Source organism: Cryptotermes secundus, unplaced genomic scaffold (genome assembly GCF_002891405.2).
Source record: "Cryptotermes secundus unplaced genomic scaffold, Csec_1.0 scaffold318, whole genome shotgun sequence".
Classification (NCBI taxonomy): Eukaryota; Metazoa; Arthropoda; class Insecta; order Blattodea; family Kalotermitidae; genus Cryptotermes; species Cryptotermes secundus.
In genome coordinates this window covers 3,625,966-3,653,818 of record NW_019730108.1, presented here as the reverse complement: position 1 = coordinate 3,653,818, position 27,853 = coordinate 3,625,966, and the positions used below count along the sequence as shown (strand labels likewise).

Sequence of the window (27,853 nt, the reverse complement as noted above, 5' to 3'; positions counted from 1 at the left end):
ACAGCTTCAGCATGTCCAAGTACGAATGTCTGGTCACAACTTTTCTGGGGGGGTTTGGGGGGGACAAAAAAAAAAGGTCCAATCAACTTGTCGTGCATCAAGCTGGCCCACACGTTCACTTTGGGGCTGCCTCTCTCCAACTAACATGTGATATGAGGACTTTGACTGCCCAATTTCCTGCAGTTGTACCTGTTTACAACTCCACTGACATGGAACATCGCCTTGTCTGAGTAGCTTACTTGGCAGAGGAAATCAGGTGACATGTCAATTCTTTCTAGCATGTCCACAGCGAAGTTCATACATGGCACTTGGGCACTCAGTTTTACTGCATGAATCATCTGAAGCTCATACACTCTTATGCAGAGCCTTTTGTATAGCAGATCACTCACTGTTGAACGTGGAAACTTGTAACTGCAAGCTAGCAGCATGAATTGATTTGCATGGACTTTACTGGAATGCCTCTCTAATGTGACTGACATTTTCTTCAGAGGTCTACCATTTTACACACAGCAGACTTCCTGTAGTCCTCAGTTTGTTGTCCCAGAACCGAATGCTTTTCCATGTAGGAGGCTGACGTCTATATTGCATTTTAAAATGATGCTGAATAGCCATAAGAGATTGCAACTCTGCTAGCCACAACACACATCAAACCTGTTCCTGTGGTGTTGACATCAATACTGAGCTTGCTGAAATTCATCAGCTGGTAGACGTATGAAAGCCGGTCTTGGGGGGGGGGGGAACTTTCAGAGTTTTCCTTTACAATGACATAAACCAGATATGTGTATGACAATTGGTTTCTGAGATATAAATTTTTTATTTCGGATATCTTTCATCTAGACGCCTTGTATATGCCTTAGGAAGGTCACAGAGGCAAGTATCAGAGCAATGTCTAAATATGATCCAGGGTGGCATGTTAGGATGGTGGTGTTATGAAGTGCACCCAAGTGCTTCTTGTATCTGATGCCTTACAGATGGCTTGCATTTGTGCTAAGTGCATATCTAATTTGAGAGAAGGCCAGGATATTGTCCTGCAGTAGGGATGTTTCTTGAGAGAACTCAGTTTATGATGCAGCTACATAACAGGATTTGCCACTGAATGGCAAGCACTGGTTCCCCTTACTCCATGTACAGACTTTCAAATCCAGTTGTTTGAAAGGCTCCTGCAGAGATGTGTGTGCCAGAGTGGTGGATATGATTAACAATAGATATGACTTCCTTTGATGCAGAGGCATAGATAAATGATGTATATTCAAGAAACATAGAAATCAGACACTGGTACAATAGAAGCATTATTGTTCTGTCTGCCCCTTAGGATGCTCCAGTTAAAATAGGTAAAATATTAAGAGTTCAATGACATTTTGTCTGGAGTTGTTGGTTTAATCCCAAAGTCATGGTGATTGTTAGGCATGGATATATACCCAAGCCTACAAAGGTAGACACACGTGGACTTAGTGTTTCAAAACTTAAGGATGTTCTCCTGACTCTAAAGTGAGAGACAACTGATGGATAGCTGCAGTTGTCACTCTATGCCTGGGAGAGACTGCCACTAGTGGTAAATCACAGTCATCAACATCCAGGGAGTACATTATGGGGCAATGCACCCTACTAGGGATGCTATTCATGGCAATGGCATAGAGAGTGAAACTGAGGGACACCATTCTCCTTTTCTCCAAGAAGGGACAGAACTGTACTGTATTACACTTAAAATCGTCTATCAGAAATAAAACATGAACAAAAAGATTGGTAAATGGCCCTTTTGTTGCCAGTGATGGATGCTTCTGTGTATCCCATATAACCAAGGCAGTGCTGCAGGCCTTCTCAATATCTAAGCAAATAGCCACTAGACACTACCTAGTTACAAATGCTTCTCTGTGTCTGAAGCCACATTGGACCTTTGAGAGTAGGTCTCAAGTTTCCCATATCCAGACAAGCTGTAGTTGACCACTCCCCTAGAAATTTACAGACACAAGCTGGTAATACACTGTGGGGTGGAGCACACTAATATCACCCCTCCCCACTTAGATATAAAAAAATCCTCAGCCCAGATCTATCTGACTGTACATGCTCAGCATTGCAATGTCATATTTTCAACACTGAACCCACTTCCTCCTTCCTGCTGCTGTTTTGTCTTTGCATATCCTAATTTCCCCTTCCCTCTCATCCCTTACTCTCCTTCCTTTACCCCACCTTCCATGGCCTTGACTGCTGGTAACTCATCTCCCATCAGTGGTTGGATCTACACCTACTTCTAGGCTTTCAAATTTACTTATATGTTTGGATGAGTGAGTCACTCTTCAGCTGGGGAAATATCATGATATGTTTCTTGGGGGAGGGGATTTATTTGAAGTTTATTCTTTCCACTGCTGTCATTTTTGTCACAAATTTCTTTACTACTTCCTTATGTTGTATTTTTATTCTCAGTCTTTATTTAAATGTCTTTATTTGGCCATTTCCTGTTGACTGCCTACAATTTTCTGCCAGTTTCCCTAGTCATGTTCTTTGGTCCCAGTGGAACTTCACCACAGGACTTCACTATGGAGATACACATCTCCTAAATTTCAGCAAGGTGTGAGAACAGGGCCCAGTCAGAATTACAATTTTCCAGAGGAGTAGCTGATAAGGACAGATCAGGAAATGTTCATTCCATAGATATCATCTAGCAGTGTCCATGTCAGATCAGTGAAATTGCAGTATTGCAAATGGCAAGGTCAAGACAGAAGATGGTGAGATGAGAGAGATACAAGGGACAGTCAATAAAGAGGCCAAAAATGGAAGTAAAACAGCTGCAATTAACATAATAGGTTTTCTATGTGAAGCACTAGGTACCAGCACAGTTCAGCTTCATGACAATTTAGTTGGCGGGCACACGCACATTTTCATCAGAGGATGGTTTCAATAGTTATAATGGCGACCGTGATTGAGGATAGTACTACCGAAAAGCAGTGTTTTGTTGTGCATTTTTTGTGAGCAAAAGGACTCAATGCAAAGGATATTCAGAAATGTTTCATAGTTTTCTGTTTATGGTAGGAAGTGTTTGTCACATAAAGTGGTCCACAACTGGGTCGAGAAATTCTCTCAAGGATGTTTGAAAATTGCAGATGATGCCAGACCAGGTGGCACTGTTGAGATTGTGACACAAGAAACTGTGCAGCGGGTGGAACAATCGATTCGAGCTGACAGGAGGGAATAGAGTGTGTAGCAACTGCACTAGGGTGTTCCCATGGTTTAGCATACAGCATAATGCATGACTGTTTGAAGTTTCTGAAAGTGTGCATGGTGAGTGCCCAGAGAAATGAAGGACTGATAAAAAAAATTAACCAAATGGGTCTCTCCTTGCAACATCTCTTACAGTATGCAGATGAAGAAGATACTTGTATGCTTAAGAGTACTACTACTTGGGATGAATCATAGATGCATCACTGTGAACCTGAATCAAAGCATGCTTCAGTGTAATAGAGACATCCCAGTTCACCTTTGGCCAAAAAGTTTAAGGTGTTGCCATCAGCTGGGAATGAATGAATGAATGAATGATGTATAAGGGGTGGGCCTTCCTGGCCCATGCACCGCGACCTACAGTGATCTATTGTGCTTATCAGTTGGGAGGTTATGCTTGTTGTATTTCAGAATTCTCAGGGACTATGGTTAAGCCATTTTCAAAAGTGTGGTGAAAATGTGAGTTCTGCACTGTATTGTGAAGTTCTGTTGAAGCTTCAGAAGTGAAAGAATTAGTTAAGAGTTGGATATCTTTAAAAACTCTCTCTCTCTCACTACACAATGTATCAGGACCTTATACAGTATGGAGCTAATGTTCTATGAAGCCTGAAGATTATGGTCTTCAAGAATGTGACACCCTGTAATCTGGTAAAGAGGTACCATTTGAAGAGACCTGTTCCCTGATTTTCACTGACCATGAGGTGGAGGCAGCAAGTTTCTCCAAAACACTGTTACCCCTCTACCAGATTACACAGTTCACCACAGAATACAGTAATTTAGTACTCCCACCATAAGAACCTCAAATCTGATAAAATGAAACTGCTTTCTTTTTTTGACAAGACATGCACATCATTTCTAAGCCCACTTATTCACACTGAACTGCAAAGTTAAGAGACAACCATGTCACCTGCAAAAGTTAGCAGTGTCTTGATGTTCCTCACAATGCAAATAGACTAGAAGAAATCGTAGCTCCTGTTTAGCATCATTAAGTGCTTGACTGTAAGTTCCTTGGTAGAACACTGGATGACCACGTCCGTATTTCTGCTCATATAGACGGACGAAAGAAAGGACATCGGCTACAGGATCCGTAACATCTGGAAAAATTAACAACACACTTCAGCCAATGGACATCTTGACATTATAACCCCTGGTATGCATTGGATAAGAGGCTGTGTGGACCCCAGTGCATGCTATCCTGGCTCCCAGATGTATACAATGATTCAATAATACTCACATCTTCTTGGATCAGGCTGGAACAACCTGAATGTGAACTGCAAGATATTGGTGATTGTGTTATAGCAGAGCTGTAAAACTAGAGACACTACATATTTGAAAAGTCCTCGTATGCTATGGGGATTTCTGTCTCCAGGGGGAGAAAAGAATATGTGCTGAGTTGAACGATCATTTACTACTGCAGGTGTACGAATGTCTGAAGCAAACACAGATGGATGTCCTTCACGCATGTTCAGTTGGTCCTGGACAGACACCTCCAAATCCCATGCATGTCGTTGCAGTACATCTCTGCATACTGAGATATCTTCAATGCCTGTCAAATCCTGTAAATGACAACCACCAGAACTAAATAAATGTTCATAGGGCAGCACATAATGTTACAAGGAGATCTGGGACCAATACTGGAAACCTTTTCTTTTTAACATTATGGTCTTCTGCGAAGTTGCACCATGTAGTCTGGCAGATACATACCAATGTTTCAGAAGAACTTACTGTTTCCAACTTCAGGGCAGAGAAAGTACCCTGCAGACTCCTCTCAAACATTCATACCTACCACCCAGGCTACCTGGCATTACATCCCTGATGACAATAATATTAACATTCACCATCATAATAATCTTAATTCTCTTTAATATTTTAGTTTATTTAGAGACTCTTATAACTGTCACATGTCATATGCTCTCATATCAGTGGTTTCAGGGCTCCAAAAATACACTTTCTCACTGATCATGGAGAGCTGACAGAGTATGATAAGATGTCTGCATTCTATACATAACAAAACAGTTTACTGGCTACCTTTTTATGTGAGAGAAGTTGTTGGAAGTAATGTAAATTAATTGTATTAAGCCATATTGTCATCTTTAGTAATTTACAACTGATGTCTGTAAAGTGTGGTGTAGTACTCTCTTTTTTGTTATTGATGAAAAACTTTGTGATAGTTCTATGTTAAGTAAGTTCCATATATATATATTCAGCAATGTTGTCCTGATGAGAATACAAGTATAATATAAGGTTTTATTAATAAGTTCCCTTCTATTACATATGATTACATGTCTGACTGCAGAGTACAGGGATGGAACAACAGAGTAACAGTTCCATTTCCATACTCTGTGCTCAGACACAGCACAACACAACACAACACAATGCAGGGTAGTTCGAAACTTTTGTTAATGTTGAATCTTTCATCCACCTGAATTATCTTGATCATGTATATTTTGCAGCTGAATTTTATTTCAGAAATTACTGTTGTCATAGTCATCATCATCCCAATACCAGGCCTACTGAGACCTGTTACAGACTTTAGTTAGTTAGTTATTGGAGAGGGTGGGTTTCCCCATGCACTTAGACCAGTATTGGTCCATTGTGCTTCCCTCTATGATATTCTACCAGTCTCTATACCCTACCGATATTGGTGCGTACCATCAATCCTGACTGAGCCAGCGAGTTCGGCCTCTACTGGTTTAGCGGTATCTATAATGCCTCCCCCATCCATCAGAGTCATTAGAGACTATTGTTAGGCGGGAAATGTCCTCGAATTTGGCTCAGTGACCTCCTTTAGAGATATGAAGTTCTTTTACGTGCCGTAAAGCTACGACACGGGATCCACGGCTTAAAGTCCCTCCCGGAGGACTTGTTCCCTGAATTTTTCTGCCCTTAAAAATTCCATGACCTCCGCCGGGTTTGAACCCGCGTACCATGAGTCATGAGGTGGGAACGTTACCTATAGACTACAGAGGCCGCTTTGTTACAAACTTTACAATTCAGAATCATTTTTTCATTTCAAAGGTCTTCTCAAAGTTCTTTTTACTTTTGGCTGATACCTTAACATTATTTCTGGCATCTTGTTTGAGCTCATCTTGTGAATATGTTTCCTCTGAATTCATCTGTATTGTTCGTTAAACTGTTACAATGCAATCCCAATTATCTACATGCAGATTATCCAGTGTGTGGCTTACCCACACATGATTTTAGGTGTGCTCACAACCCTGTAGAGCACTTATTAAGTCTCATGAGCCCATCTGCGTGTGTGTGCGCGCGCGCGTGTGCGTGCACACATGAAACAGAGAATTCCTGGATAGACTTTCATGAAATCTGGTGCTGAAGACTTTTATAAAAAATTATCACATGACTTCAATTTTCATTTTGATTGGCTAATTTAAATGGCCACTTTACATGAAGACCTACATGCAATTCTGCTAATATATCAAGACTAAGTCACTAAATATTTATTGGTGTGCATAATGGTTTGAACCGAAGTTGTAGAGAAAAATGAAACACACTTTATGGTAATTGCACTTTTTCTGTAGGTCTTACAGTTTTCAAGATAATTAAACAAATCACATTCTGTGTGTACATTTCTGAATTTCTCTGAAATATCTTGGATTATCGATGTTTCTTGACTGTCCATGCATTCTCCCATCTTCATTAGCCTAAACAATTTGGAGTATATTGCATTATTGGAATTGTAGCACTCATTCATTTCTTCATTTCTTTCATGGTCCAAAAGTGTGTGTGGGATATCGAACCTGGTGGCATGGAGAGACAAGCATGTCAAACCATAACAAATGTTTATTGCTGTTAACAAAATATAGAGAGCAGGGAAGCCTGCGTGCCTGATGAATGAATACTAGTGAAACTCCTGTCACAGTGGGCTAGCTTGTGCTAATGATGGCGATGATACTGCTGGCCCTGGAAAGGGCTGGTCGTCTGAAGCCGGGAGCGCTTTATGAATGCCAGGCAAAGTTCCTACCACAGTGGGCTAGCCTCTGCCAGCATTTGCGGTTTTCCTTGCATGGCAGCTTGGGGCTGGAGAGCTGGTGGGATGGCAGGCAAAGCAGTAGCAGCCTAGCCAGTGCTAGTGGTGGTGAGACCAGATGGCTGGGGAAGCTTCTGCCATGGCTGGCTGGCCTGATGATTTTTTGGTAAAATTCAAAGTGCCCACAACTTCGTTATTAGTAGAATATCAGAGTTGTAATTTTAACCCCAAGTTACTCTAGAATACAGCATTATTTGCTATGAATTTAAAAAATTTTGGAGCTTCCCATCGAGATATGAGATGTAAAATATGGCCGATTTTGGACCCAGAGCACAGTTTGTAAGCTCCTGGAAAATTTTGGAAAATAGATACAGGGCTCAAAACTATGTGATTATATTCCCCATGTAGAGAACAACAAGGAGTAAAAACCACATATCTGACACTTTCCCCCTCCCACTGGTTTCTGTAGGTCAAAAATGGTTTATTTTCCCAAAATCGATAGGTAAGTTTCAAGCTTAATTAGACCTAGAGAAAGTGAGTTGAGTAAAAACTTATAATGATGTGAATTGTGGTCCATATCATGAGGAACAAATTGGTTTTTTACTGAAGTCTCTCGCTTCAATGGTTACCGAGACAGAGAAGATAACGCAAACCTCCATTTCAGCAGAAGACGCGTTTTTTCGCATTATAAAAACGGCTGTACCAGGAGAACCGAGCAGATTAAAATCTTTTAAAAATATTTTTGAAGTATGAACATATGTAGAAATAAGTGTACAAAATATAATTTTTTTTAAATGGTTGAGCAACCTCTCTGGATGATTTCACATAGAATGACCCTTACTTCTTCTGTTCAGGGGGTTACTGTTGTAAAGTGTGTCTTTCAAATAACCCCAGAAGAAAAAGTCACAAGGTTTAATTAAGGTCAGGTGCACGAGATATCACTGCTGATAATTCTGTTCCTGAAGACATCAGACAAAGCCTGCAGAGATATATGTGCAATGTGGGCAGTAGCCAAGTCTTGCTGAACCCAGCCATAGTCTGTCTTCTTCTGTTAACTCTGGAAAGAAGTGCCTGAGAATGGCCTCTACATATCTTTTGGAATTAACTGTTTTATGAAAAACACAGGTCCAGCAATCCTTGCACTTACAGCACACCAGAGCCCAAATGTCACTCGATGGGGCAGATGTGGATTCTGTGAACTCCCGTGGTGATTATTTTGTGTATTTATTTATCCTTGCAAGTCGAACCATGTTTCATCAGAAAAGAATGTCAACTGCAGATCAACCTCACCTTTGACAACAGACTACAGAAAGCAACTGCAAAAATGAACCCTGCTAGCTGGATTGTGCAGCTGCAAGGTGTGCATGGATTACTGTTGTTTTATAGGGTCTAAACTTCAGTAATTGTGTTGCGGTTCTTGCACCAGACTTTGACACTCCAGTCTCTTAAGCTAGATGTTTCAGTAATTTTCTAGTTGTATGTCAATGTCTGGCCCCTTTGTCATCTAATTTATCCTCAGTGAACACTTGGCATTAATGTTTCTGTTTCTTGTCTATTAAGAGTACTGTTCTTCTAAGTCTATCTACCATATTGTGAATTGTTTGTCTGCTGGGAACTCTTTCATCAAGATATTTATGTCATAATTTTTTCCAGATCCATATTTCACATAGGTGTCATACAGAAATACACACTGCTCTAAAGCATACTGCACCATGATGTACCACACTGCTCACTAACTGTAACTGAGCACAAATGGCTAATGGAGCTGATAACTGCTGAGAAATCATAAACAAACTCCCATGCATGAACCGTACTGCTTGCTGTGAAATATAATGCATCAACCAGTACACAAGTTCATTACTTCTCTTCATTCCAAATGTTATTGGTCATCAGACATGCTAATTCATTGGCAAAATTCATATGCACCTCGCAGCAAGCAGCACACCAGTTGCCATGAAGTGCAGAGCTGTGAGTGGGTCAACAAAGTTAAAAAAAGAAAACTCTCTGTAGTAAACTAATGCTAAAACCTATTTTACATGCACAAACATTGCATGATTTACCACCAAAGTTGTCATACACTTCACGTTAAGTTGTGCTTACTACATCCAACACAAATTTCATGTAAAATGAAACAAGTGGGTCTGATGTAGAATATGCAGGAATATTAAAATATGAGGAAAAATTAGCTTAAATTTTGCTAGTACTACTTCAGGTGACTATCAGTAACAAACTAGTCTTACAAACAAATCTATGTGAAGGTTATGTGCTAGGAAAGAAAAAGGCATTAACAATGGCCACCACATTATACCCACATATCCCAAGTGTTTGATTACACTTATGAAATCTTCTCAGAGTATCAGCTGTGTCTGTTCGTTCAAAATGGCTAATGTTTCAGGGGCCAACTCTGTTCCCATCATCAAAAGCTGTTATGGCATAGGATCCACACTATCTCATTTACTAAGGGCATTCCGTATATAATGCCTCCTACTTTTTTAAAGAGAACTACAACAGATACAGAAATCATAATAATGCAGTTAAATAGAGCAAGATTTCAGCTACATACAGTTATTTTTCCACATAATCACCACCATTCGTTATGCACTTTTGCCATCGATAAACAAGAGCCTGTATGCCGCACTTGTAAAAGTCTGCGCCAGCAGAGGCTAGCCACTTTCTTACAGCTGCAATAACAGCATCGTTGTCTGGAAAATGTTGCCCATGTAGTCTGTCTTTCATAGGCCCAAAGAGATGGAAGTCTGAAGGTGCTAAATTGGGGCTATAAGGTGGATGTGGTAGGACAGTCCAGCCAAACTTTGCAATGTGCGCGGTGGTCACCAAACTGGTATGGGGTCTAGTGTTATTGTGTTGCAAGTGAAAGGTTGTCTGCTTCTCTGGCCTGACTCGGAAAATACAGGCTTTCAGCTTAGTCAGCGTCGTCTTGTAGTGTTCAGAATTGACAGTCCCTGGTCGTTATCTGCTGATCTGTTCGGATGAGGTGCTGTTCATTGTGAGGAGTGGCAGCTGAGCAGGGACGCCCATGGCGTGGCTTGTCGTGCATTTCACTTTCACCACTGTTGAAACGCACTACCCACCGAAACATTGTGCTGACATCCACTGTATTGTCTGTGTACACCTTTAGCAAGTGTCGATGGATGTCAGTGGGTACAATTTGTTCGGCAGTGAGAAATTCAATAACACATTTCTCTTTCATACGCACTTCTATGTCAGACACCATTTTGGTAGACTGCTCGGCTGTCACTATCTGTCGCACGACAACCAAATTAACAGTACGTTGGCAGGAAGGTTGAACCTTTACTACAACACCACCAACATCCAGCTCAGAAGTTACATATTAACACAAAAAAATAGGAGGCATTATATATGGAACGCACCACGTACATGCCGACCTGTAGCCTGTGATCAAAACTGAGCACAAGCCAACCTGAGACTAGTGAGTGGAGTCATGAGTTTGCTTGGTTTGGTCTAGTGTTTGGACTGATGTATCTCTGTCAGAAGCAGAAAGATTTAAACACTGAAATTAAGAACATAACATATGACCTGATGCTTAATGAATTCCCACAAGAATTTTACTCCATAACAAAAGCCATCAAGAAGCAACCATCCTTCTTCAGATACAATATACCAGGGTACTGTCATTATCCCACATTTCATTTAATTTCATTTTTATTTGGCATTCATAATTGCTACAACAGTAGCAGAATCTAGTCTCCAAAATGTTGTTTAAATAAAAACAGGACAATGGATAATGTCCAGAAACACAACAGTTGTATCTCTGTACTGCTTGATCACATTCATCATCTGGCACTAGGAACAACATACTGACTCCCCTCCTCCCTTAATGTTTCTCAGGTGAACAGCCTGATCAACAGCCTCCTTTATCAAGTGGTCCACCTATTCTGTTACTTTATTTAGTAAGAATGTGCTGCAGAAGGCAATACTGTGCTCTGCCATTGCTGACTTCTCTTGCCCACCCAAACGTGTCTCATATGTTCCTTACACCTGGTCATGGTTCTGCCACCTGGCCATCATATACCTTGCCACACTCACACAGGATGCAATATATACCTGAAACTTTTAGGCCTAATCTGTCTTAGAGGTCTAAGGCCATAGATAATTATCTTCACAGGAATGTGAACCATCTTAATCTTGCAGTTGGCAAGAAGCCTGCTAATTGTGCTGGAGAGTTTGTTGATAGAGTATCACAGCTATGTCTAATGGCCCTTCCTTCCTTCTTACATCCAGTGATTGAGGCTAGCTCTTTCTAAGGGACCCAACAGAATAGGTGTTTTCCCTCACCTGAGGACGGAAACAGATCCAGTTTCCGAAGTGTTGTCTTCTTCTTAGTTATCTTAAAACCAGGACAATGGATAAAGTCCAAAAACCCAATATCTCTTCCTTCTATGTTTGTGAATTACGCTTTGGAGCAAAGGCACACATGACATCATGGCTGCTGTATCAGTAATATCTAAAGATCTTATTCAGGTGGTTGATTTCCATGTTCAGGCTGTCATCATCACATATGTTGAATAAGAGTTGCTGGTACAGCCTGCTTCTGTGATGGATGATGTTCAGGTCTTGAGTTATGGTATAGGGCTGTATGTGTGGGTTTCCTGCACACAGTATGTCCCACCAACCCATGCAGTCTTCTGCTCAACATAACATCCAAGTAAGATAGTGCTTTGCTCTGTTCCACTTCCACAGTGGATCTGATGTTATGGTGAATGTTGCCAACCTAAACATGGACTTCTTTATAAAGAATACTGGTATCAGGCTCAGAGTTCAGGGGCTTTCAATAACCAGTGATTAAGAGAATCAATCAGTACAGAGATGCAACAATCAAGCAACAACACCAAGCCAAGCAAACTCATGATTCTGCTGATTAGCACCCCACTGGCTAACACACTTTCAAATACAGGCTATGGATTGGTATTGATATGGGACAGTTTGTAATGCTATGCTACATCACATCCTGCTGATGGGGACATAAATTAGTCCATGAAACGCTGGTTCACCTAACGCCATCTAACACTTCTAACAGCCTGAGAAATTTTAACTTTAGCTCCTGTGAAAGTTTCAGATCTTACATTTATCACGTTTCATATTTGAAATAAATAAGTGGCAATGCAGCATCACTGTCAAATAAACTTAATTAACATGCGTATCCGTAATTTGGCATTTTCTCGGTATCTCTGGATGTCTGACTTGAGCAAGCACTGTGCACGATCTACCAATAGGCAGGTTGAACAGTTGTTGGTAAACAATGTTCAGCAACTTAATGATGAGATATGGAAAACTAACCTCACTCGACAAATGGTCAAAACATATACATATGACATATTCAGCACGAGTTGAACACAGCTGATGACATGGCCACTTGTGAAGTTTCAGTAGCATTACCTGAAATTGAAGTATTTTTTCCGTCTGCTCTGCTGTTAAACTTAAATTGTCTGCCATGACAGACCACTGACCACAGAATTTCCTGGGCTTATGTGTGATAAACACTAACACTCTGTCGATATTAGATACAAAACAAAAGAAGTTCTTAACAACCCAACCATCTCAATCCGTTTCTGACCTAACTATAGCCCTATGAGCCCTATAGCCTAAGCAGTGAAGTCAGTGAACACTACACACTCCAACTGATCCGTGTTACGAAGGAATAACCGCAGCGTTCAACGTGTAAATGGCATCACAGAATTATAGCTGATTGCACTGTTACTAAATATATATATTAAAAAATTTCCTCTTCCCAAACGCAGTATATAATACTATACATTTACAATTGTGCCATGACTTTTATGTGAATTAGAAGAACTCTAAGAATTTTCTGCCAGGAGTAAACAACATTCGTTTTCACAGATACATATAACGGGACTTCTCGAGCGGACCTTACACGATCAGTAAAAATGTCATTACCTGAGCGGAATGACATTAATAATGATCGTGTAAGGTTGATGGAACTGGAATGATGGTCAGTAATGATGCGATTCCGGATTTTCTGAAGCGGACCTTACACGATCAGTAATAATGTCATTACCTGATCGGAATGGCATTAATAATGATCGTGTAAGGTTGATGGTGCATGCTATCAGCCCCGTTCAGCCAACGAGGTCGGCCGTCGGTACTTGATATTTCCCCCATCTACCAGAGGCATTGGAGACTACTTGGGCGGGAAATTGTTGCCTAATTTTGCTCAGAGGTCTCCTAGAGACATGAGGATCTTTTACGTGCCGCAAATCTACGACACGGGACCCACGGCTTAAAGTCTCCCCCGGTGGACTTGTTCCCTGAAATTTTCCGCCCTTAAAAATTCCACGACATCCGCCGGGTTTGAACTCAAGGTACGCTGGTGGGAACGTTACCCCTAGACTACGGAGGCCACTGGGGATCATGAGGATACTGTCATTAGTAATGACGGTAATGACCGTGTAGAGGTGTAGAGGGTGTAGAGTGCGCGCGTCATTACTCCTTCATTACTCAGTTTGCTTTGTGGAGTCAGAGTGACAATAACTAGACATGGACAGCGAAAGAGAGTTCTCCGTCACTGAATCCCCTATAAGTGAGGCGAATGCAGAAGAGGTTGAAGTTCTTCGAAACTTCATAGAGACATATGAAGCCCTACCGGAACTGTGGAACCCCACTAACCCAGTGTCTTTAAATAAGACAAAAATAAATATAGCCTTGGACAAATTGCTGAATATATTATACATTAAAATAAAACCAGTGGCTACTCACGCTGATGTGAGACGAAAAATCAACACGCTTTGCTGTAACTACAGGAAGGAATTAAAGAAAGTTCTGACATCTAAGAGATCGGGAAGCAGTACGGATGAATTGTATTAGCCTACTTCCTGGGTATTTCATGCCCTCCAGTTTCTCGTCAAATTTGAGCAACCAGTCAATGCCAATGTACAGCAGGTAGACGAGGTAAGTACCTACATATACAAATTTTATCAATAATAATTTTTATCTCTATACATAATAGAGAATTCTGCGTCATGGCCCTTGTGTTACTGTAAAAATTAGAACCTCTGCATGTATCGTGTGTCAAGGTGTGTCCAAATTTTACATAAGGGGTCATCAGGATTTTTAGGGGAGTTCAAAGTTGAGGGTCATCAAAATTTTAATGGGTGCCCAAAATGGTCTTAAAGTTGGACAAACGGCCTAACAGTATATTTCTTACAAAGAGAAGCCAGAAACTGGGCAATGCCGGGTCTTTCAAGCTAGGTGGATAGGCAACAGATTTTTTTTTTGTCAAAGATTTAAATGAAATTGGCTCTGCGGTTAATGCACGCCACCATGAAACCCCATATAATCCTCCACCCGTAATTTCATCCCACTGAGATTTTGTGATTATAGATACAAAACCCTTTGACCGATCTGAACCAAAAGTGCTTTAAACACACACAAGCACCGGGGAGGAGATGAACCCCAGAATATCTTATGGGGTCACATTCACGATTCCAGCTACTCTCGTTAAAACAACAGGCCTGGGCTCTTGTCAAGGAATACTGATCTATGTTCTCATAGCTTGGCAGAATTTATTATGAATATTATTATTTCCTTTATTATCGTTGAACTAAGAAAAAACATTTTTTTTCAAGCACTTAATACACTTTATTTTTACATTCTGTAATCAAACACATACAAAGAAAGTTTCATAAGTCGCTGGTGTTTCCTGCTGCTACAAATGGTAAATACTGCGATTTGCCTTCATTGTTGTAGTACTCGCAATATTTATCTCAGATTTTCTTTGCATCTGAGGTACAATTTCTGTTCAGAGTGTTTGTAAATCCGCAATGTCGTATTCATCAGTACTTATTTCATTTGGGTGAAAATATATTTGATTACTTTCCTTAGCAAGGAAATTGTGCACGTAACAACAAGCCATTGTACTTCTAATTGTTTTGGCCTTTTGCGGTTCAAGGCTGATTGGTTTCTGAAATACACCAAATTTGGAATCCAGAATTCCGAAAGTGTTTTCCACAACTACACGAGCTCTTGACAATCTTTTATTGAATTCATATCGAGCTTCATTCAGACATTTCTGAGAGTAGGGTTTCATTAAATTTACATCTAATGCAAATGCCTCGTCCGCGACGAACACATACGGAAAATGTTCAGCTGTGTTTGGTAATGGCGTGGGTTTTGGTGAATTCAGGGCTCTTTGCCGTAAAAGTTCCGCAAATTTTGAGTAGTACAGAAATCCGATATTCGTCCATTCATGCCAGCATCTACCATGATGAATTCCTTTGTTGCGTTTACCACAACTAACAGCACGATGCTGAAGATCCCTTTGTAATTGTAGTATGAGGAACTTGATTTTGCGGGTTTTTAATGACTATGTTTGCCATCAATTGCCCCAACGGTATTCCAAAATTGATGAAGATGGCTTAAATCACTCGCGATATTAACCCATTCCTCAGGAGTTCTGGGAAAATGGGGGAAAAAAAGTCAAATTTAAATATAACAAATGTATAAATACAGTATACATTTAGTAACAATAATAAAAACAATTTTTATCTATATTCAGGACACTCATAATGGAACAGACGATGAGGTACACGGAGAACAATTCCTGACACCAGCAGCCCCTACCCATCACGATCATCAATTCTTCCACCACCACCACCCAAGAAACGACGTATACTTGGACCAATTGCCAAACAAAATGAGCTTCTACAGAAAGCTTGTTCATATCTGGACCAACTGAGGGAACCCCAAGAAAATATCCCGACTATTGCCAAGGCTTGGGTTATGAAAATCAATACACTAGATCCTCAGCAAAGAGTTTTACCTGAGAAAGCTATTAGTAATATAATTTTTTAGGTGCGCCAAGGCACTCTACACAGATATCCTATGAAAATCAACGAGGATCCCATGCATGGGACCATTTCGTCGCTAACGTCTTTCCCCATCACTGTAAGAAACCCATCACTTCAATCCTTTTCATTTGTGGATATCTCTTCTTCTCCCTCACCAGCTGAAGAACAAGAAGATGCATTGCCTACATTCTTTACAAACTTTAAACCCTAATTATGATCCTTTATGTTGTTCTATAACAGTTTCATTGCTAGTTTCATGTTTCATTAGTCACATGCTTTTAAATAGAATTTTTATGCATTTCATTGTTCAATATATTGCATTCTAATAAATAATTTCTAACTACACTCAACTTTCGATTATCCGGGGGCGGATAAACCGGTTTGCGGCTTAACCGGGGCTTTTCTGATGCTTATATGTTGTTTAATATTCATTCACTTTTGTTTCACATGGTGAGCTGTAACACTTTTTTTTTTGCACTTGTGTGAACCCGAGCTCTGCATTTTTTGGTCCCGTTACGCTTACACAATGTTCTAGGGTAGGGGTGAAAGAATGCAAGGATCTGTGGAAAGTTTCAAGGGCAGATATTGTGCACACATGAAATACACACACATGAAAGTAGGAAGAATATTCCGATAGAAGAAGATAGGTGTGACTCGCGTATTGAGATACGACATAAGGATGACAAATCCTGAACAGTTTTAATATTTTTAATATTTAAAATTTATCAATATATATGACGAATATATATTTTAGTTATTTTAGTATAAAGACAACAGGGCATGCAATGAAGTAGTTCGACGTACATCGAAAAGCACCTGAAGATGACACTTTTCTGCTGAAACATGTAGTGCAAGAGAGAAGAGTAAGGTGAATAAATGTATGCACTGTAAGACGGTCAGAATAAATCATGGACATAAATCAGTGCAAAAGGACGCTAAAATATAACAGAACTGGATATTGTTTACACGCAGATGTTTCAGTTATTCCTTTTTNAGGCTGCGCCAGGCACGACTGCCTCGGCCGTCCAGCGCTCTCACACCCGACTCATTGGGGCACCGCGCCTGGACTCGCCGGTGGTCGTGTTACGGTCTGACTCACTAGGCATCTGGCGTAGCCACTGCCTCATGGCTCCCACGACCGCGCTCAACGACTAGCCTTTTCACTAGCCATTCACCGCAACCAGCCTTTCCAGCGCGCGCCGCGCTACCTCTCCGATCAACCATCTCAGCAGCCACGGTCCTTTTCAGGGCCAACAAATTGTTCCGAAGAAGTGGGTTGTCATCGGAGTAGCGACAAGACTACACACACATGACGACAATCCCACAAACTAATTTCTCACCCAATGTGTTTTCACTTTTATTCTGGCTCCTAGTCTTTATATATGGCTCCAAATATTTATATGAATTATGTGCAGATCTGTACATGTGTATATTCAGGGTATTTATTATATGGTATTATTTATATGGCTTGGCTTGAGAATTCACCTTCTTAACAAAGCAAACATATCATCACACAATTCAATAAAGTGGAATTCTCTTAAATAAAATATGAAACTAAAATATTGCATTATATAAAAAACCAGAAGTGTTACATTATTTCAAGGCCTGTTTTAATTTCTCTTACTAAACTAATTAGAGTATTCATTGAGATGGAGAATACACATGTGTAAAACTCAGTGATGTGCATTTTATGTCAAATATATTTGTAGTATATATTAGACCTTTACAGAGGGAAGAGTTGATTGTCTGAATAGCTAATGGACACATGATTTATATTTACTGACACACTAACTCATGAAGGAGAGACCTTGAGGAGATAATAGTCATTCAGTCCATAAAGAAATTATCTTTATAGAACCCCAAGTTTCATTATTGCGTTTCAGCATCCTGCCACTGGACCCTATCCTGTAACAGATGAATTCAGTCCACAACTTCACACCATATTCTCTGAAGATCGATCTTAATATTACCATCCCATCTACACCTAGGTCTTCCAGCTAGTCTATTCCCTTCAGGTTTTCCAGAATTTTGTATTCATTTTTGTGCCTCTAATTTGTGTTTCTTGTTGCATGTAATTTCCAGTGTAATGCCTTCACATTTAAAACACATATAGAATCAGTGGAATTATACTTTTATTTTCAATGTTTCTGCAGGCTACAAAGCACTGGCCAGATCACATAATTACAATGCTTAACATGTTTTTATCCCTCTGACTGCCAAGCCTTTCCCTCTAGAAATGACAAAGCTGTTTATTTTAAAAAACAGTTGCACAGAAATGCAGTATTTCCACAGATTACCTTCAAACCACCCCATGTGAGAGTCTGTTGTTTCTTCTAAACATCAATATACCACCCTTGATGCCATATCTTGACAGAAATGCTCTCTAAGTAATTAATGTCAAGCAAATCTCTTTAGCTATGATAGTTTTAATGCAAGTATGCTCTTCTGATGTAACTGGCTTGTAGCAGGTACAAATTGTTCACAATAGGCTGGAATGCTTCTTCAGTATCAAACTATTCAGCTAGTTAATCAGCCAAGTGTTTATTGGTAAATGACTGGCACTTGAAAACATATTCTCAAACAAATTATTTAATAATTCACAAAGACACATATGTTGAATGCTGTCTTGGTCACTGCTTTATGATTATAGGAAGAAACATCATCAAGTTGTCTATTCTCTTCTCATTCCACTCACAACAAATGAGGAGCATGATAAAAAAAAAGAACTCCTGAACATTTACATAATCACAGGATACAAGATATAGTGTCCACCAGTCACAATGAGGAATGGTATATAAACTGCTACTTTCCTTTGAATGGAATTAAGATGGTAGTGCTCAAGATATGTGTCCATTGTTGCAAGCCTAATGAAGAGAGTATAATTTCTTGGAAACGATTAAAACCATCATAGCAACATACTGGTATCCATTTATAGTTCAAACTCACACTCAGAAATTAAGGTCCCCAGTACTGTCACAATTCAGCGTCCTTGGCGGTGGTTTCAGCAAGCTGAAACAGATAAAGACTGAGTTTATGTACGATGTTTTTCATGCAAAATGTACTGTATCTTTATCCTACTAGATAAATAATAATATAATGTCATGTATCAGAGACTAGATATGGAGTTTGGATTGGTAAGTGGATTTATTGAAAACTTATAAATCGTAACTACAAGTAATTACAACACTTTCACTAATTTGCCCACTATACTTATTACAGCAAAGTGTTCTATGTCTTAACTAGCCATTGCCTGGTAATGGATCCATCAATGTTTTACGCTTAATCTTTATTGGCTTGCGGCTGTCTCAAAACTAACTAATTCAATTAGCAACTCTTAATTAACTAACAGCCTTTTAGCCATGAATTTCCACACACACTGGCTCTCAAGTCAAATTCGAAGTCAAGGTCATGTTATGACTGATGGGCAGCTGATAAGTCTCTCTTGGTGTCAAGCTCCATATGGGGCCCAAGACCAGATTTCTGTTATTGTCAGACAGCTGCTGGATTATTGTTGTGGGATGCCCCTTCTGACTGTCAGTCTGTCATTTACATTTGCCGTTGGCCCTCACCGGCATAGTCATTCTTTGGACCGAGTGCCATGGGACTCATGACCATATTTTACTCTCTCAGATTTGAGATTTCAACCTGGAGGGTGAGGTCCTGTGTTCCCCAGAAACAGGGTGGCCCAATTATACCCCCAGGCACTGGAATCCCTTTTAGTCACCTCTTATCATTCGTAGAACTGCGGTGGAGGTATCTGAACCCATGTCCACATGGTCTTTAGAGTTCAGCTGTTGTTTAACTGCTATTTATTTAATCTCGTTGATGGCCTCCTGGCTGTAAACTGCCTCTCTGTTCTGTTTATGTAGCCTTGGGACAGACCACATAGAAAACGGTGAGGGCCGCACAGAAAATACTGTGTGATAGTCATTGATTCCTGGTTGCTGTGGAGCAACTAGAGTATTTACCGTGCTGGTGCATAGCAATGAATGACGTCTCTTTTAAGCTATTCCATCATGTCATATAATGCCATTCTACTTACTTTGTTTTGCTTTGTTATGTACCCCATCTACAATTTATTCTTTTCAAGCTGTAAGCGACAAAATTTATGGGTCGGTACATGATTTGTTTCTAGTCACACAAATGCGCTTAATTTTGATATTGTCACATGTTAGAATCACTCTCGACAGAATTTTTGGGTTGGATGTTGGATTTACTGACCACTTATGGATGGTAACTACAAGTGATTATAACAGTCTCATGGAATTACGCACTCCAAATATGACTGTAACTACAGCAAATATAAAGCCTTCTGTATCCACTAGTTGTTTCCTTTCACTGGATTTTAACACAGGAACTATAAGTCTCACTGAATTACACACTCCAAATATCACTGTAACTACAGTACTCAAAAAGGTTTCTCTGTCTTCACTAAACACTTCCTTGTAACGGATTTTAACAGTGGAGCTTCTTCAGCTCCTGTGCTAATTCCACCGACTAAGTCTTCTTGTCACAGACTCCTTTACAATTATCTCGGTGCTTCAACTAACTCTGAGGCTGGTGGCCATTTCACATCTACCTCCTGGACTTCTCTTCCAAGACTGAATTTCAACTAATTCTAGTTCGGCTGGTGTCTTCCCTTTGCACGGACCAAGTATAAAACTCTGTTTCCAAAAGTTCCTTTATTATTGTAGATCAACTATTGCTTGTTAAGAATCTTCTGCCTAGCAACGGCTGCTGTCTTCTTGTTTGTGTTCGTTTTCTTTGCCTATGAACGGGTCTGTACACCACATTACTTCCTACTTATGGCTATTTATCCCGAATAGTCTACAGGCGTACAGGCATTTCTTCTTTTCCGAGGGCTGTGATTGGTCCCACCCATCTTCCCCGTGGCTCGGTTATCACGATGATTACTCTCCGACTGCTCCCCATCAAGGCCGCTCATCTTCAGCGGCTCTTTGATAAAGTGAGAGCCGATCAGGGCGTATCACCATCATCCTGATTTTCCGATTGGTGGGACGAAATTCCCGATAGCGGTCCATACTTCTACATCTCGAGCTCCTATTCTGTGTGCAGTTTTTTCTTCCGTTTCCAAAATATCTTAACATTCACTTCCCACAGTCGAATGGAAGTTCCGACTATTCGCTTTGCGACCTCCAGCTCTACGGTCTTCACGAAGATCCTGCCAAATGCCCTCTCTTTCCTAAGACATAGTTGCTCCTTGAAGTCTTGGGCCCTTATTCTGTTGCTGCCTTCCTCGCGCATCCGTTGCCTTTGTTTGACCGCCGGTCCTTTATTATCGCGTCCCATATGCCTTGCCGTTCCTGCACAGCGGGTCATCCATCTACGGGCAGAGGCCAAATTCTTCCGGGACCCATCCTCTCCCTGGCTCCGTTTCTTAGGCGTTCGGTGCCCTAAGGCTAGATTCCGGTCACCATACTGCTCCTTTAGTGCTCTAAAAGTTTCCACTGAGGCCTCTTCCTTAGGGATCTCCTCATACTCCTCCTCAGACTCTATTTCTTCTGGATGGCTGTTTGTTTAAGCATATATATGTATTTTAATTTGCATTATATGATTTATATGTTACTTAAAGATATATTTTCAAACACATTAGTTAGTGGGTGTTGAATGGGATATGGATTTGGAAGGAAACAGTAATGGCATGTTTGCAAGTACAGTCCAGGCATTTACCTGGAGATATGAACCTCAATGAGAATACCGAAAAACATTAGGTTGGCAGAAATTTGAACTACTTACTTCATTCTATTGTTACACCAGCCTGTCGGTGTTACCTATTAACAATTCTGAGATGACTCAGCATATAACAAATATATCATTATATGATTCTGTTTAATAAGCCTAATGAATATTATTCTTATTTAAATATCACATAAGGTATAAGTAGTTGTATCCACAGCTGAGTTAGAAAGTGAAATACAAAACTTGTCATATTTTATCACCTTTGAGTAGTGTACCCCATTTCACAGAGTCTTGAGACTGAGTGAGCTGTGTCAATAAGAATGTTACATGCAGTATGGAGAAAATGCCAATATTAAATTTAAGCCAAGACATTTTTGGATGAGATTTGATTTGTTTGCTGTGTTTCTGTATGCTCTTCTGGAACAGATATTTACTACTATGTCCACAGAGGCCTCCCACTGGACTCTGTTCTGAGTTTATAGGAGGGAGAGTCAGTAAATAGGTCACAAATTGATATAAAACATAAAATATGTGATATTCAAACCTGGGAAAAGCATATATTTTTTGACATAGCCTCCACCAGCATTGATAAATTGTCCCATCGCTTTACCACTGCATCAAAACCCACAGCCTAGAAGTTTCTGACTCTAGTCTTAGCCACTTCTGCACCTCCATTTCAACCTCTTCATCACCAGTGAGATTTTGCCACCAAGGTAGTTTTTACTGGACCAAACAGATGGAAGTCACTAGGGTCAATGTCTTGAATGTAAGGCAGATGTTCAAGAAGTTCCCATTGTAGTTCTTCAATTCTCTTCTGGGTTGTTCAAGCTGTTTGGGGTATGGCATTGTCATGATGAAGCAGTACCCTTGTTGCAATTGGCCTGGATGTTTTCTGTGAATTGCTTCCTGAAGCTTCAGCAGAATTTCACAGTACGATGCAGAATTCACATTTTCTTCATGCTTCTGAAAATGGGCTAACAATACTCCCTGAGATCCCCAAAACAAGATAAGCATAACCTTCCCAGCTGATGGTGTACTCATTACGTTACACTGTTTGGTTGAAGGTGAACTGGGATGATTCCATTGCATTGAAGCAGGTTTTGATTTGGATTGGTAGTGATGCGCCCATGATTTGTCTCCAGTAACAATCCTGTTAAACATACAAGTATCTTCTCCATCATCTGCATACCGTAAGAGGCCCATTCAGTTAATTTTTCTTCGATCCTTCAATTCTCTGGGCACCCACCCCCACTGTGCGCACACTTTCCAAAACTTCAAATGATCAGGCATTATGCTTTATGCTAAATGATGGGAACACCCTAGTGCAGTTGCTACACTGTCTATCGTTATCCTCCTGTCAGCTAAATCAACTGTTCTATCTGCTGCAACAGCTGCTTCTGTGGAAATCTTAAGAAGGAGATCTGGTTGGGCATTATCTGCGACTTCTGAATGTGCTTGACAGAATTTGACTCAGTTGTAAACCGCTTTATGCGACAAAAACTTCCCACCATAAACAGGAAACATTTTTGTGTGAATATCCCTTTCATTGAGTCTTTTGCCCACGAAAAACACACAACAGAACCCTGCTCTTTGATAGTACTCTCATCAAGTTCAGTCACCATTTTGACTACTGAAACCAGCCTCTGAACATGTGCATGCACTTCTGCTACTTAGACTGGCATGAAACCGAATTTGCTGCAACCTAGTGATACTCACAGAAAACCTATTATGTCCATTGCAACTGTTTTGCTTCCATTTGTGGCCTATTTAATGACTCTCCCTCATACAATACAATCCATCCCTTCATACTGTTTCTTATGATTTATTTTAGTATTATTCTCCCTTTTACATTGATAAATAAAATACACTTAGAGCTACTATTCCCTTCGGATTTATGACCATAATTTTGTCCTAGATTTTCATTCTCTCATGCTCCTTTATTCTTGCTCATCCTATCATCCTCGATTTGTACACCCCAATAATATTTGGCGAAGAGTACAAATTATGAACCTTCTCATTATATCGTTTTCTCTAACCTTCATCTCTTCCGCCTACTTATCCTCAAATATCCCCCAACACTGTTCTGAAACACAATCTATGTTCCTCCCTTAGTGCATGTGTGACAAAACCAATGCACTGGTGTAAAATATGGCACCACTGAGACTTTGGCTATTACCCACGATTACAAGTTTTTCTATGTTTTCATCTGGAGCCACTACTCATTTATTAAATTCCATTATTTCACTAAGCCATAATGCTTCTTAGTAAGATATATTTTTGCTGTTACTTCATGTATATACTCTGCATATGATTACCCGTTAGTGTAGCTGAACAGAGAAAGTTAACAAGAAAACACAATGTTTTATTACCTTGTTCATTATTTTAAATTAAATTAGGAACCCATCTAAAATGAAGCGTGTTTCTGTGCTGCTCTCAAAACCATGCACAAACTAAGAATATGAAGAAAAAAAATCTCAGAAATGTGCAGCAGTAGTTATCTCATTAAGTCCACCAGGCAGAACTGGAGCAACACTGATGGCTAGCTTAACTTTTTATTAGTTTACTGGTTAGTAATGTCTGAGAGCAAACTGCCACCAGACAGTGAAAATGTGTTACATCCCTGCATTATAAAACAACAGATAAAATTACCGTTTTGCATATTTCAACCTTTAGGCATTTAAATAAGATTCTGAACTGAATTTCATTTGCCTTTAATTTTGACATGAATATCATTTTAATTTATTACTCTCATGGCATGATATTTGAACTTCGCCATGTTCTCGGTGATTTCTCCATATATTCTGATTTATTGGTTACCTATTGAAGATTACTTCACCTTTTCTCATTCTCATCTATAACTATGCCTGTGTGTAGAAATGTTTATATTATTTCAGAATAAAAGATGACCAGTTGTAATGTGATTCAACTAACAGTGATGGAACATTATTCTCGGCTGGATGCAGAGATGGCTGAGCTTCGTTGTTCTGGATCCTGGCATTATAGTTTGAAGCACGTTTGAATGCCTTCACATTGTCACCATTTGTGCTACAGCCACGAATGGAAGATGTGTGCACACTTTGACGAAGTGTAGATCGGCCATCATACAATGAGCTGAATACAGTACTGTGGCGACTTGGGCTTGGAGGATGATAACATGATGGCAGAAACGTAAGTAGAAACGTTCGCCGGTATTTATCACTCAAAGCACAGTAAAGCATAAAGTTACAAGATGCATTGACAGTGACAAGGAAGTTAAAAATATTCCCTAAGCCAAGACCAATGTTCTCTTCAACCGAATTCATAGGTGGCTGGTGAAATAGATTGTAAATTAGAGTAATGGCAGTAGGAATCTGGCAAACCATAAACAGGATCACCACAGCAATTAGAGTTATGGTAATCTTATTTTCCTGTGTCTGGATGCTATCACTTTGCTCAACCTGAAACATAACAATATTTTATAAGATTTCAGATTTTTGCAGTAGTGAATATTCAAAGTGTGGTATTCTGCATGGTAGATGAATAGAAACGTTTCGTATAAGCAGGCTGCTTCCATCCTCAGGGTTGGCTTATGGCCTTAATTCTTCAACCCTGTAGATTAAGGCAGTATACTTTTTCAAAATGTTGATTCCTATCTACCAGAGCATAATATGAATAACAAGTACTGCCATGCCAAATCATGAAGAATTTTCAGGACTTTTGTTTGTATGAAAACAATTAGTGCAGTGTAATTATTTGCTGTCTTTGCTGGATGCATGCTTCAGTAAGTGTAGCCCACAACCTGCTCTCTTAAAGACATCATACCTGAACATTAATTAACTAAACATTTAAGTAATCAGCTAACTGTTATAAATCCATAGCACAGAGTCACAATTTCCTTTCCTGAAAGCTGTTCAAAATAGCTCACCATTAGACCTTGCTCTGAGCCCACTTATTCCGTACTTAATCCGCTGGATAACTGGTGTCCAGTTTTTGCTCAGCATACAGACCTGTGTCATTCTGCATCGCTGCTGCTGACTCTTGTGAACAGCATGGATCAGGAATGAGTTGAAAATTCCAAGAAGAATTAGTGGAACAAATATGAAGGTGACTGTTGTGAACCAGTAGAACACAGTGCGATAAGTCTTGTTGTGATATATTTTGGTAAAGTTCGAACTGAAAATCTGGGTAGAATTGTCTTTAGGGTCCTGTGTCACAATTGCTTCATACTCTAAGGGGGTGGTTACTGTAGTCACAAAGCAGAAGAAGTACACCAACACAATCACCTTCCTGGCACGGGACTCTGTGCAGATTAACCGGCCACGCATTGGGTGGCACACTGCAATGTACCTCTCAACAGTGAAGGAAACAGTCAGCCATATGGATGTATAAGCTGAAAAGAACATAAGCGTGTCACACAGGTGAATGGTAAAGTAGGTACATGATCTTCCTTGAACAGTTTATAGTTATTCAACCAGCAACAAAGATCTGAATCTGAGAGTCCATCACTGAGCTTGCAAGAGCCTACTGTTGGACCACAACAACGTTAGTATCATTCCAGTGTTTCTCTCTAATGAGGCTATCCTATACTGCCTGCTGCCCACCTTCCACAGTGTGGACACCAAGGTTGGATTGATGATATCAGAATGCACTAAAAAAGGGAGGGAGGGAGGCAAAAGGACAAAAAGAAAAGTGGTACACACATATAAACTACTTTCATACACTGTATGCCCAGGATCTGTTAGGACTATTTTTTTTTTATTTTGCCCTACAATACCATTTGTTGGCAAGTTGTTGCGTTAAGATTCTTGAAGTTTCAGCTGTGGCTGTCTTATAATTTTAAAGTGCAAGCATCGCTGCATCATGTGTTCTGACCTTGAATGTAACAGTACTGTTCTGACACTCATCGGAAAATGGAGGTTGAACAGAGAGGCAACATCAAAGTTTGTTTAAAGTTAGGCAAGACAGCCGGAGAAGCGTACAAAATGATGAAAAGTGTGTATGGTAGTGATTGTTTGAGTCGCTCAAACATTTTTCGATGGTATGCTGTATATCGTGACAGCAGGGAGGACATTGAAGTCGCCCCATGTGCATCAAAGCTGAGAACAAGTTGAACTGAAGAAAATGTGAAAAAAAGTGACCGAAATCCTTGCATCAGACAGATGAGTTTCTGCAAGACTCATCGAAGAGCTTTTGGGAATACCAATACTGTGCATCAAATTTTGTCGGAGGATTTTGGCAAACGGAAGGTCTGTGTGCAGTTTGTACCGCACGCGCTGTCAGGCGATGAAAAACATGCCGGAGTGGAGCACTGCAAAGATATGTTACGGTCGGCCCAAAGTGATACAAAATTTACAAAATCGATTGTTATTGGTGACAAGATATGGTGCTTTCAATATGAGCCTATCACAAAGCGGCAGAGTGCAGTGTGGATGAGCCCAAAGAAGCCGAAGCCAAAGAAAGTGCCATGCAAAAGAGTGAAGTAAAGACACTGCTAACCGTTTTCTTCGATTCCAAAGGAATGATTCACAAGAAATTTCTGCCAGAATTCTGATTATTATTTTGGAGTCCGCAATCGTTTGTGGACGAAAATTCTTCCAATTAAACCTGAATAGCGAGAGCAAGGTTCCTGGTCGCTCCTCCGTGACAATGCCCCACTCTACCAATCGAAGATCGTGCACGACTTTTGGGCCAGAAAAGGGAACACGGTCCTTGATCACCCTCCATATTCACCAGATTTTGCTCCAGCAGATTTCTAGTTGTTCCCAAAAGTTAAGTTGGCGATGAAAGGAGACCGTCACGACACCAACCAGGACATCGAAAGTTGATATACCGGAGTTTTAGGTGCGATTCCACAAAAGGAGTACAGTGACTGTCTTCGAAGACTTTTCAATCGATTCCAGCTATGTATTGGTTCAGGAGACTATTTTGAATAAAAAGAGTGAAATTTTGAAAATAATTCATGTCTTGTATTTTTAATGTACACACTCCTAATAGAACCTGGACACACTGTGTACGTTTAATATTACTCTAAATATAAGTAAGTATTTCCTGTTATATTTTTCTATATCAGCTGTGTAATGTAATAATAAATAAAAGTAACTGAATTCCCAAACATTAGACATTTCAT

The 27,853-nt window shown here is 40.1% G+C and overlaps 2 protein-coding genes across 8 annotated transcripts in view; both read right to left on the bottom strand.

The window, feature by feature from the left end:
- The window catches only part of LOC111866078 (FAS-associated factor 2), a 44,266-nt gene extending 31,214 nt beyond the window's left edge, over positions 1–13,052 (bottom strand). The window contains exons 1-3 of one of the 2 annotated variants that reach the window (XM_023854648.2): positions 12,620–13,052; positions 4,448–4,769; positions 4,121–4,307 (exon numbers count right to left, since the gene is read on the bottom strand). In XM_023854648.2, coding sequence (XP_023710416.1) covers positions 4,121–4,307; positions 4,448–4,769; positions 12,620–12,676 — 566 coding nt within the window. In that variant the 5' untranslated portion in view covers positions 12,677–13,052. The remainder of the gene's footprint in view (positions 1–4,120; positions 4,308–4,447; positions 4,770–12,619) is intronic. The other variant, XM_023854647.2, reaches the window with a different exon arrangement.
- Positions 13,053–18,159: 5,107 nt separating this feature from the next.
- The window catches only part of LOC111866069 (probable G-protein coupled receptor 139), a 65,228-nt gene continuing 55,534 nt past the window's right edge, over positions 18,160–27,853 (bottom strand). For 4 of the 6 annotated variants that reach the window (XM_023854615.2, XM_023854617.2, XM_023854614.2 and 1 more), the window contains 3 exons: positions 25,734–26,116; positions 24,679–25,184; positions 18,160–19,056 (listed from right to left, as the gene is read on the bottom strand). In XM_023854615.2, the coding sequence (XP_023710383.1) occupies positions 18,996–19,056; positions 24,679–25,184; positions 25,734–26,116 (950 nt within the window). In that variant the 3' untranslated portion in view covers positions 18,160–18,995. Of the gene's footprint in view, positions 19,057–24,583; positions 25,185–25,733; positions 26,117–27,853 lie in introns of all 6 variants that reach the window. The other 2 variants (XM_023854618.2, XM_023854620.2) reach the window with 2 other exon arrangements.